The sequence below is a fragment of the Ovis aries genome, chromosome 4 (genome assembly GCF_016772045.2).
Source record: "Ovis aries strain OAR_USU_Benz2616 breed Rambouillet chromosome 4, ARS-UI_Ramb_v3.0, whole genome shotgun sequence".
Lineage (NCBI taxonomy): Eukaryota > Metazoa > Chordata > Mammalia > Artiodactyla > Bovidae > Ovis > Ovis aries.
The window spans coordinates 104,971,910-104,984,945 of NC_056057.1; the positions used below are offsets into that span (position 1 = coordinate 104,971,910).

Consider the following 13,036-nt stretch of genomic DNA (forward strand, 5'->3'; position numbering starts at 1 on the left):
CATAAATCATTTCAACACTAGACAGAGGTTCTCCTAGGACTCTCATTGTACGTGGAGGGAATAGAAGCACAAGTTCACGCTTTATTAACAGCACGGCTAAGACTTGAATCCAAGCCTCTGACTCTGGAGTCCACACCCTGAACCACTAGGTTAATAAGCTGCCTCTCAAAGTGTACTCTAGATGTAATCAATTAACAGTATCTATTATTGATGAATTTTCTTGTTGTTGTTCAGTTGCTCAGCCGTGTCCGACTCCTTTCAACCCCATGGACTCCAGCATGCCAGGCTCCTCTGTCTTCATTGTACATCAAAATCACCCACAAGTTTAGAGGTTCATAGCCTACTACAGATCTATTATACCAAAATCTCTAGGGGAAAAAAGTTATTTCTAAAAATCTCTAAAGGCAATTTTGATAAACACACAAGCTTGAGAACAACTTGTCTAAAGCTTTCAGAAGAAAAGGAATTACACAGTTTTTGCAAGATACTCTTTGTTTTTATCCTGTTATATACGATATACTTTTGTAATCCGTTTTTGCCTTTACTTGTCAATTAGATGATGATGTCTTTGATGCTGATTTTATTTTCCTATATGCTTCCACAGCACCCCTACTCTAATGTGTATACAGCAATGATTAAAAAAAAAACAAATGAAAAGAAGCATAAAATTATTGGGAGGGTAATCTATTACCCTCAGAGGGTAAAGAATCTGCAAGCAATGCAGGAGACCAGGTTCGATCCCTGGATGGGGAAGATCCCCCAGAGAAGGGCATGGCAACCTACTCCAGTATGGTTGCCTGGACAATCCCATGGACAGAGGAGCCTGGCAGGCTACAGTCCATGGGGTCGCAGAGTCGGACTCGACTGACAGACTGACACTTTCCCAGTATCTTTTAGGTGGATCAGTGGTAAAGAATCCGCCAGTCAATGCAGGTGATGCAGGTTTAACCCCTGGGTCGGGAAGATCCCCTGGAGTAGGAAATGGCAACCCAGTCCAGTATTCCTGCCTGGAATATTCCATGGACAGAGGAGCTTGGCGGGCTACAATCCCTGGGGTCACAGACAGGCACAACTGAGCGGCTGAGCACAAGCACACAGAAAGTATCTTTTAAGAGCAGGATTTTTACTTCAAGTGGACATTTAAGAAATCAGCATGGAAATGTATTTTCATCAGATAAAATATTTATCACTTACTAAAGCACTGTGTGTAAAGTTCCAGGAAGGAAATAAAGATGAGAAAGTCCCTGTTTTTTAAGAGCTCATAAATGTAGACAATAAGAAATGGACACATTACTTTATGGACATTACTTTTAAGTCCACTGGCTCAAGAGATATGCTATCGACGTATAAGGAAAGGACCTAAGAATTCCAAATGGAGAGATCTGAGATGACCTCTTAGAGGTGGTAGGATTCTAATGCAAACTATACCACAGTTCAGGGAAAATGGAAAGCTCCTGCTTGAACCCAGACCTCTCTTTTCCTTTGTTCTTACATAAGACCAGCAGAGGGATAACAGCTTTGCAGAGACCGAGCTTCATCTTAGCTCCACCAGTTGTCTTGAGCAAGCACTTACACTCTGAACCTCAACTTCTCTGTATTTAAAATGGGGACAACAACAGCACCACAAACTCATTTAGTTGCTCTGAAGAGTAAATGAGTTAGTAAATGCATTTATGGATATAAAGACTAAACACAGTGGTTAGCACACGATGTGAGCACAAAATTATATACTATTATTCTATATCTACATGTTAATTTCTTAGTCAATATCCCAGATAGTCTCAAATTTACTTTCTTTTCAAGATTAAAGAAGTACCTAGGTACTCCATTCTCAAAAATATAAACAAAAACCAGCATATCGGTATATACTAATAAACACAGGTTGTACTTCTCAGTTAAAGCATGATTCCCATTCCTTCTAGCACTCCCACTTACTGACAGAACAGCATAAGGCTCTGTTTTCCTGACCTTGCCATATAAAAATTAACAGTTTCCCTGATGGCTCAGATGGTAAAGAATTTGCCTGCAGCGCAGGAGACCCAGGTTCAATCCCTGCGTTGGGAAGATCCCCTGGAGAAGGGAATGACTACCCACTCCAGTATTCTTGGCTGGAGGATTCCATGGATAGAGGAGCCTGAAGGGGCGACAGTCCATGGGCTTGCAAAGAGTCGTGGACATGACTGAGAGACTAACAGTTTCACACTTTTCACTTTTCTGACCTTGCCATATAAAAATTAAGTTATTTCACCAAAGACAACTACTTACTTCTTTTTTCATCCATAGTTTTAAAGCAGTATGCAGCGCTTTCACTCCCTGTACTAGGTAAGTCTGAGGCTGAAAACCATCTTCTCTCAGTTCTGTGGGAACAAAGTTAAGGGGGAAAGGAGTTAGGTTCTGTGGCAAAGTGATTAACTTTAGGTTTTGAGTAACCACCAAATATCAAACAAGTTAACAGAGAGGAAAAAAAAGTGAAATAAGAAACAATCAACTGACAAGATGAGAAAGAAAAAGAAACAGAACCACACTCAATACTACTGCCTCCATCTTCTACAGCAGCACCTCTCTCAAGACACCCACCTCCACACAGTGCTACACGGTGTGAGATGGGGTTCTTACTACTCCTTCCTTCTGAAGAAAGTGAGCCCCCCTCACCCCTTTTAAGGAAAGAAACCATGAGTGAGTCCTACCATTTAATTCTGCGCATGCTATCCTGGGAAAAGAGTCACTGATTTGCTTCTCTTCACTGTACCCTTTCTTCTTGTGCAACTTTTAAATGAGAAAACCCCCAATGTTTAGAACAGACTTTGCTGTTTAATCTGTTTATATCTCTTCTTCTGGAAGTTAATGATAATAGTAGCACTATTTGCAAACTGACTAGAAATGTAAGACAACACAGAAACTAGATCGACTGTATTCTCACGGGCACAAGTGCAAAGCAAAACTAGGTAAAAGTGAGAAGTGACCCTGAGTCTCCAACTTGACTGCTCAAAAATCATTAAACCAATAATAAATCACTTAAATCTGAAAAGCCACATAAAAAGGTGGCTTTCACGTTTAAAGGGATATTCCCCCACCCACCCACCACCCAAAACCATGTTTCTTCAGGCACAGATCACAGCCCGACACTAGCTGGTGTGCTAACAGGTGCCTTATGCTGGCCACATAATGGTCACAGCAGTGACAGCACAGGCACCACCTGACTCTCTCAGGACAAGAGAAGTGCTCCCTCAAAGGTTTTTAAAGCAAATGCTTGGGGACAAACATTAAGTAACAGTCCCTTGGCTTCAACTGCGTTTTTTGCTAGGGAGGCACTTTTACATGCCTGAAAATCTGTGCAGGTGACTAGAGTCCCGGGAGAAAGCAACACTTTTCAGGATTCCCTGTGTGGTTCCAATGCAGCAGTTCATGTGTTTTTATGACTATGGACTAGAGCTCTCCTAATTTGTTAAAAAGGTTCTGAACAGGGGGCAATCATGCATTTAAAAAACAAAACAGGGACAACAGCCACCATATTTTTAAAAGGACCTCTCTATCAGTGACTTTAAGTGAATTTACAAATATCATGCATCACATGAAACAACAAAATGCTCAGATTATTACCTTTTAGGGTTTCCAGCAAGTTTTTGGCTACAAACCAACATATGGCTTCAAAGAAAGGGAATTTGAAAAGATCTGGTGTTTTAAGTCTTTTTTCCATCTCGTAACACCTAAATAAAGAAAAGTTGAAGAAATTCAACATTAGCATTTCCAAAGTTAAATGGAGGCAACCAACTTAACTGAAATAAGGCAGCCCATGACACAGAAGACCAATGCGGTCCTACACACTGCTCAACACCACACACGCGAGTAGGACTGAGTCGTGATCTGACTCAGGTCTGCCCTTATCAGATCTGACAGTATACTGAAGAATTTACACAGGGCTTCTAAAAGATCACCCCTAGGGATCTGCAGCCTAGTTTTAACAGAAGGAATTTTACAAGGGTTCCACTGTAATAAATATAACGTGTTTAGAAACTAGCTCCCTGCGTTAGACAGCACTCCAACATCCATTCGCGGAGTTTTCTTTAGGTCCCACTAAGCATTCCAGCTCAGGACCAAACTTGGGTGGGGTCAAGGTGAGCAGGCAGAAACCATACGGTAGTTTTTTGCAAGAGTCCTTGCAGCAGTCCATATAGCCAGGAGCCGTCTTTCCCCAGGGACAGCTCAGGTATAAGCAAGATTCACTTGGCAAGTATGGGAGTTTGGCTTAAAGCTTCGTGCCCCATAAGAGCCAGAATCTCTTGTAATAACTCCATTGATGCATGGCTTCCAGGGTTCCCCATGGGCATGCCAAGTTACAAGTCAGGAAAGTCAAAAGACATGGCTCCCTACCAGGTATTTCCAGTTCTCCCAGTCCTGTGCAGTTTATCAATGAGGAATCATTTTACCATAAGTAATGTTGCCTAATAACATCCTTCTCTTATTAAGCTACCAGGCGAAGTTTTTGCCCAAAAGTCAGCTTGTCATGCAGAAGGGGAAATAGTTGGTAATCCTTCACCACAGCAAAATTAAAACAGGTATCTCCTAACTTCGAATTGTCCTGTCCCAGCCCCGTATGTTACACCTGAGTCTGACCTGATTTAGTTCAATTCTCTCACTGTAAAGAGAACCAAAGGAGAGCCTATCCATCTCTATAAAATTCTGAAATGTGGGAAAGTATTTAGTCTCAACTTGAATAAATGATTCTTTTTGTTTTAGATTCATCAAGGTGTCCTCTTGTCAAAATTTTAAGACAATTTTTTTTTCAAAGTTTCTAATAAGTTATCAGGGCCTATCTCCATGAGATCACAATCAAATATGTTGCTGAAAAAGATCCTTCAAGTGCTGATAACACAAACCTGAGCTGCATGCCAATGTTAAGGTTGTGCAGAAAGTTCCCCCCAAAAGCCATACAGTCCTGAGAAGTGAGCACAGCATGAATCCACCCTGAAACAGTTAAAAGGACATGTCAGTGACTTTTCAACATTTAAACAACACAAATGTGATATCTACCTGTTTTAAGAAACACACAAAAAAATCAGTTTAGCTCATACTTCAGTGCCAGAGAAGCTAATGTCTATTATGATCTAAAGATACAATGATTCAAGTATTTATTAAATGCCTATTTATTAAATGCCACCTCTGTGCTGTGTTTCAGATTAATGCATTGACCCAACTAGACAAAATTATGGTGCAGGACAGAAGGAGCTTTTGGTAATTGTTACTGTTTTCATTTTTTAGTTTAAAAACACATCTAACTTTATGTTAAAGATTTTACTCTGAGACAAGTCAAATCTGGTTAGAGTGAGGCAAGCATGTTTTCATTAAATGAATAATTGGAACTGGCTGAGCCCCTGGCCTTCCTAGTGTCATCCTGAAATGAGGGCCGGTAGGGACCAAGCAGAGGAGGATCGGTGGGACTCCACCCAGGACCTGCCTCTAAGAAAGAAAAGGTAGATCTCCCATATTTTATGAGGCAGGGTTATGGCCCTACAAATATAAATGTTGGCAATCAGAATGTTATCTTCCCATAAAGCCAACATGTTTCCAAAGTGAGGCTCATTTCTAAGAGATGATGTCTAACTTTTGAAAGAAAGGTCTTGTAGACCAAACATAAAGACGCTATACAGATGTAAATAAATATATTCACATACATTTGCATGGAAAAATTGACTGTTAAAATAGACGGATTCCATTTTCTTTATACTTTTCATAATTTGATTCGCCACTGTTCTGTGATATAGTATCTAAAAAGGCCAAGAAGACTGGATTTCAAGTGGTGGCCATTTGTGTGCTCAAAGGCACAAAGTCTTGAGCTTGACCCTGAAATCACAAATTTGAAGTCTGTGTTGGCTTCAAATTCTGTAATCAGTGGTTCTCAGTGGGGGAAGCGCTGCCAGCAGAGCGTGGTCTGGAGAGTTCGGGGCAGGGTGGGTGGGGCTGTCACAAGGATCAGGAAGCACCACTGTCATCTTGCGAGCAGGAGGCAGGGTGCAACAGGCAGGACAGTGCCACACAGCAAGAAACTGTCCTGCCTGAGCCAGGCCTTTCAAATATCTGCTGGGCATTCAGACAGGTACAGAATCTGTCACTGACTGAGCCCAGAAACGATGGCTCCATTAATATGAAACAGAGCATCTTTTGCAAGGTTTCAGCACGATTTTCTAGGAACACAACCAGGTAGCCTGTACACTGAAGAAAATTTATCAGTTGCCAAATACCTTGGGGAAAAAAAAAAACCCCACACTATCTATAGCAGTGGTTCTTCAAATGTGGTCCCCAGACCAGCAGCATCAGCCTCAGCTGCAAACTTATTAGAAATGCAAATTTTCAGGCCCATCCCAGAGCTGCTGAATCAGAACCACTGGGTTAAGGCCCAGCGCTCTGTGTTTTGGGCTTCCCAGGTGGCGCTAGTGGTAAAGAACCCACCTCCCAATGCAGGAGATGCAAGAGATGCAAGTTTGATCCCAGGAGTGGGAAGATCCCCTGGAGGAGGGCCTGGCAACCCACTCCAGTATTCTTGCCTGGAGAATCTCATGGTCAAAGGAGCCCAGTGGGCTACAGTCCACACGGTCGCAAAGAGTTGGACAGGACTGAGCAGGCACACATGCTCTGTGTTTTAATAAGCCCTCCAGGTGACTCTGAGGGTCTGTGGAGTTTGAGAACCATTAATCCACACCAATGCTATAGACCTGTACTGCTTAGCTGGCCTGTGCATCACCCTACTTCCAATGTTGCTGTGCCCGAGCAGGGACATTGCAAAATAATATTTTATTATAAATTACTTCTAATTTCTTTATAACCTAATTAGATTATTACATCAATTGGGGGAAGGGAATTATTGGTGCTGGAGGTCATATTGATGATAAATTTGAGTTTAAGATTTTAAAACAGATATAACAAACTATTTACTACAAAAAGGAGCTTTGGGGGTCCTTAAGGGAGGGGCTTAGCCCATTCACAGTGAAAATATTGATAGGTATCTAGATTTTATCAATTCTGGTAGTTCTAGGCATTTACTCATTCATTTATTCAACACATACTTATTATATACTCCACAGCCAAAGTAAGAAAGCAGGGCCTGTAACAGATCCTTGCAAACTCTGCAGCCATTAAGGTCACCCAAATCAGAAGAACACAACTCTCAGAACCACTGGCCTGCAGAAGAATCCATGCCCTGCATTCAGTCACCTCTCAAGATGATACACCTAATGCCTATTCTTGAGGCTATAACTAAGGCTGATACTCAATCCCTTCCTAGGCTCCCTCAGAACATACTCATTTGCCTCCTAATTATCCCAGGATAGCAGCCCAGACTCCTACAGCAGACTTGGCCTTCAACATCAGCGCAGAGCTGACCAGTTAAAAACTGAAGGGAATTTCATCAAAATTTTAAAATTTTGTGCAAAGAACATTATCAAGAAAGTGAAAAGACAACCCACAGAATGAGAGAAAACATTGCAAATCATATATCTGAAAAGGGTCTATTCAGAATATATAAAGAATTCTTACCACTCAGCGATAAAAAGACAGCCCAACTTAAAAATGGGCAAAGGATTTAACAGACATTTCTCCAAAGAAGACATACAAACAGCCAGTATGAAAAATGTTTAGCATCGTTACTCACTAAGGAAACACAAATTAAAACCACAATGAGATACTAGTACTTCACACCTACTAGAATGTCAAAAATAAAGATAAGCACAGTGGTGGTGACGATGTGGAGAAATTGAAATACCTGTACATTGTTGGCAGGAACATAAAATGGTAGAGCCGTTAGGAAAACAGTTTGGCAGTTCCTCAAAAAGTTAAACATCATTAAACTGTATGACCCAGCAATTCCACTACTAGGTATAAACCCAAGGGAAATGAAAACAAACCTCCACACAAAAACTATCACACAAATGTTCAAAGCAGCACTATTCATAACAGCCAAAAAGTGGAGCCAACCAAAATGTCCATCAACTGATGAGGGGATAAACGAAATGTGAAACATCCATGCAGCGGAATATTACTCGGCCATAAAAAGCAATGAAACACTGATAAGAGATACAACATGGATAAGTCTAGTAAACATGATGCCAACTAAAAGAAGCTGGATACAAAAGGTCACCTATTATATATGAAATGTCCAAAACAGGCAAATCCAGAGCCAAAAGAAAATTAGAGGTTACCAGGGGCTGAGAGGAGGGGGAATGGGGAGTGTCTGCTAACTGGCACAGGGTTTCTTTTTGAGGTGATGAAATGTTCTAGAATTAGGGAGAGGGTTGCACAGTTCTGTTAATCTACTAAAAACCACTGAATTGCACACTTTTAAAGGGTGTGTATTAAGGTATGTGAATTTTTCAAAATAAAAATGAAGGCAAATGACACAAAACACAATGCCAAAACAAGTTGAACCACAAGAGAAACCCTCCAAGGGACAAGGACGTGAAAAGCTCAACATAAGAATCATCTCTCAGGTTATGCAAAGCCACTTTCCAAACTCAGAGGTTAAACTCAGTTAAACTCAGAGGTTAAACTCTGTTAAACTCAGAGGTTCCAATCAAAAGCAGGACTCTGTGATGAGCAATCGCTATGGGGAGTAGGGATGGGATTAAAACCTTACCTGTAGGAACAAATAAGGTATGTCCCTGCTTTACCACACATTTGTAGCATTTATCCACCTTATCTCCAAAGAACACTTCACTCTGGGTCACAGATGAACTCCAAGATTCATAGAGGGCCAAATTGTCATCTGTTGGCTTTATCAAATAAAAAACCTTCTCGCCCTAGGAGGAAGTAATCACACTATTTTTGAAAAAGGAAATGCCATTCTCAGGGTGGCCTATATTGATGCAATTTCCCAATACAATGTTCTAAATTAAATTAGATAATTATCAGATTTCTTAAGCTCAGAAAGACATATTTCACATGCCTGACCAATAGCTACTGCCTTTAATAAGCATCTCCACAGGTACTAACGCTCCCCCTCCCAATAAGACAAGGAGTCAGTAAAGTCGTGATGGAGAAACAGTTACAGGAAAGGAGGGTAAAGAATCACAAGCATCCTACTGATCTCATGTTCAAGGTGTAGAAGTAAATACATGTTAACGGGCTCCAGGTTACAGAGTCATCTCTGCAAACTCTGCCCTTTCTCCTAAGACCTATAACGCTACAGCTGTTTTTAAAGACTTATGAACAGACTTTCTTTAGTAAACTGACCCTCTGCTTTCTCATGAAGCAAAGGAAGAGGAGCTCGAGGCACAGCATCAAACAGAGTCCAGAGCGGTGCTGATGCACAGGCACGTGGTTTAGACAAAGATCTGGTTCTAGAGCAACACTGTCCAAAAGAACTTTCTGTGACGATGGAAATGTTTCCTATCTGTGCTACGCGATACAGTGGACATAAAGCCCTAAGTGGCTACTGAGCACTTGAGATGTGGTTAGTACAAATGACGAGCTGAATTTGACATTATGTTTCATGATTTAAATTTAGCCCCATGTGCTGAATGGCTACTGCACAGTTCTAGTTAAAACAAGGTGAATATATGCTCTCAAGGAGAATTCATAATTTTATGGGCATTCCTGACTTATCCAACTAGCTGTCTTTAGTCTGACCTTAAGATCAGAAGCAATTATTACTATAATTTTGCTCCTTCTCAGGTATCTGATTTACGGGTTGACTAGAGGGAAGAAGACTATATGTTTTTGCGGTTAAGTGAACAAAGAAATACGCCAAGCTTACCCAGAGGACATGGTACCAAACTGAAGTCCCACCAAAATCAATGTGGAAATCTGTGTAGCTGTCTTGAACTCCCATTAAGCAGTATTTCTGAACAAATGGCTTGGGAAAGACTGAATCATCTGGCCAATAATTTTCCACCCAGGAAAGTTTTCTGGCTATATCAGGAACCTCCACCAATTCAGACATCCTTTAAAAAAAAAAACAACAGACACACACACACACACACACACATCATGCAAATTAAAACTTCTTAAAACTGCACCTCCCATCTCAACCCCAACCAAGAAATTAACTGGAACTCAAGGCTAACAAGAATACTTCAAGTTTGAACATGCCAAAGCAAAATGTACAACAACATAGCTGTATCTCTGGACCACTTTAGGAGTCACAATTATGTTTCTTACTAAAGTAAATGCATCATTTAACTACATCGAGCTAACACTCACAGAGCTGAATCAAAACACCCAGAACTACTCACTTTGTATCTGAAAATTCAAGGCTGATCACGTTTAACACTTTTGGTCTGCTGGGATTCGTGAAGTATTTCACGTAATTGTGAAGCGTCATTTTGCTGTCTGCCTGCCTTGCCACATCAATGACATCTATTACTTTGTCACCACCTGCAGAGAACAATCATAGCCTTATTATTGTGCTTAAGAGTTTCACCAATAGATGCCCTAAACAAAAAATTTTTAAAGACCATATTTACTGCACATGATAATTAAGCCATCTATAAGAACTACATAGCTTAGACAAAGACTCTTCCTATATCCTTACTTTTTAAGTCCAACTGGAACTTCTGAACAAACGAACAATTTTTGAAAGAATAAAGCAATTAAGACAGAGCTGCATAATTAACACTGAGTGTAAAAATTTATGTGTTTACAAAGCTTTCCATACAACAACGATTTCTTGTGCATCCTATGACAGAAGCGCATATTACACTGGTAGGTAAAAACTGAGCCACCTGTTCTGGCTGTTAATTCCTGGTAAAATCAAAATTATAATTAATAATTCTACACAAAATGTGGACACAGACTTTTCCCTTTTACTTCTTTAACACTTAAGATTCTGAGTCCATCATTTTGAGAAACCAATCAGTCATTGGGGAATTAGTGAACAAATTAACCAGGACAAACAATTTCTGCTTGCCTGGTAGTGTCTGCTCTCCTAATATTCTGCTTCAAGGAAAAAATGAAGCAAAAATCAGTGCATATTATTGTTTGTGAGATGAGTTTTGAAGTGGGATTAATTTACAATTTTCCGATAAAACCATGAGGTACTGTAGGCACAACACTGAATCACCCTAAAAACCAGTTAGCTTTACAGTGTCTGACAGGATAAGGTGAAATTCAAAATACAGCAATGCTTAATCTGAAACAGGAAACAAGTACCCGTTTCTTACCTGAATGTAACTTTAAACAAGCTAAGAAAGTCAAATAGACTATTTATATTTAGGAGGCAAAACAATCCTGTTAATTGAAGCATTTTACAGTATTAAAAAAGTTAGCTATCAAGTAGTGTGAACATTTTACCTACACTTTTATTACACTAGCCATTTATCTTACAATGTTATCTATACAAACAGGTTTACGTGAAACCTCAGCCTCATCTAATTTATCAAATAGTTCAAAACTAAGCTGAATGTGAAGTGAGGCAATTTAACTGGATTTCCTCGGTGAAACAATTGGCAATGTCAACCAATGGATAGATAAAGGGACAAATTCTCAGATTATTTCAGGCTCAGAAGATAACATAAAGAATAGACAGTTTGAGTCAAGACAGACTTGAGATCTAATCCTCAAATAATCTTTATCTACTTTGCTGACAAGGAATGAGATCTACAGAGAGTCAGCTTTCTCTCTCAACACCCTCATGAGAACGAAAGAAGTGCCTGAAAATGTCAACAATAATGCAACAGATAAAGGGTCTTCTACCTTGTTTCTTAGACCTTTCTGGGACTCAAAATCAAACATTAAGTCCAGACATCATTAAAAGGCAGTATCAAGTCATTGAAGTAAAACTAGGTTTGAAAATAAGCTTCTCTTTTTCTAGGCAGCAGGAGGTTACTAAAGCAGGATCCAGAAAACTTGTACCTGAATGCTGCTACCAAGGTCTAGAACTCACCCAGTTTCCCAAAGACTTCTTTTTCATATCTGTAGCTACCCCTCTGTAATAATTTTTCCTAGCAAGTATCAGGAAGTTTGATGGCAAAAAACAAATAAAGCAACAGGAGGAGACTGTACAGAATGCTCCCTTCTGTCTTTCTGAAAGTAGGTCTACTGAGAAAAAAGTTTTCAAAGTACATGACGTGGCATTTCACTTTTCCTGACCCAGAAACTGAACTAAACTAACATCTCTTCATTCAATTTTTAGTATTTTAGGATATCAACTTTATTTTTTACCGTGTTTTCCCAAGCAATTAACGGAATCCAGTTCGTACCTACATAACGTTCCACATCCATGACAGAAAAAGTTGGTGGCGGGAGCCTGAGTCCCAGATCATCTAATTTGGGGACCATTATAGGGACTTCAAATCCGTGTTTCTCCAGGTACCTTTGTGTCAGCTGGCTGCCATGCATCTTTACAATGATTTCATCGGCACTAAAGAAAATACAAGAGTAAAATGTCATCTTTGCTGATCAGTTCAGCTAAAAAAAAAAAAAATCTGGTAATGGATTAATTCATATGCTCTATTATTACCTGAATCAGTGGTTCTCAACCTATCTCATACCTAATTTTCCTTTTTATAACTCATGTTTTATAAAGCTCCTTTTAGTATCCTACATACAATTGGAAAAATATATGTGAATTATATAAAATGCCTTAACTATAACAAGAGAAAAAACAAATTATAGCAAAATATGGATTTCAATATGTAAATATTCAGGTAAACAACACTAGAAAAGATAACAATAACAGTTCAGTTCAGTCACTCAATCATGTCCTACTCTTTGCCACCCCATGGACTGCAGCATGCCAGGCTTCCCTAACAGAATAACAGAATAACGGGACGCCTACAAACAGTCGTAATGAATGGTTAGATTTAAAAGAAGTAACAGATTAGAAGTAACTCAACACATGCTACACAGAAAACCAGCCAAGAGCAAAAGGGAGGGAGTACAATACAATAGGAGCTGGTTAGGATAAGTAAAAACAGATCATGTTTTATCTTGCTATAAAATTCTACACAAATATTTATTAGACATCATAAAGTCTCCCGGGACATAGAACAATTCATGCTTTCCTGCACACTGGAGGATGACTAGCATCCATAGTCCCTACTCATTG

The 13,036-nt window shown here is 39.8% G+C and overlaps 1 protein-coding gene across 3 annotated transcripts in view; it reads right to left on the minus strand.

Annotated features, from left to right (window-relative positions):
* Positions 1-13,036, minus strand: part of KDM7A (lysine demethylase 7A) — a 75,910-nt gene that overhangs the window by 18,024 nt on the left and 44,850 nt on the right. For 2 of the 3 annotated variants that reach the window (XM_015095405.4, XM_042248916.2), the window contains 7 exons: positions 12,189-12,349; positions 10,224-10,365; positions 9,746-9,932; positions 8,627-8,789; positions 4,878-4,965; positions 3,601-3,707; positions 2,266-2,357 (listed from right to left, as the gene is read on the minus strand). In XM_015095405.4, the coding sequence (XP_014950891.2) occupies positions 2,266-2,357; positions 3,601-3,707; positions 4,878-4,965; positions 8,627-8,789; positions 9,746-9,932; positions 10,224-10,365; positions 12,189-12,349 (940 nt within the window). The remainder of the gene's footprint in view (positions 1-2,265; positions 2,358-3,600; positions 3,708-4,877; positions 4,966-8,626; positions 8,790-9,745; positions 9,933-10,223; positions 10,366-12,188; positions 12,350-13,036) is intronic. The other variant, XM_060414895.1, reaches the window with a different exon arrangement.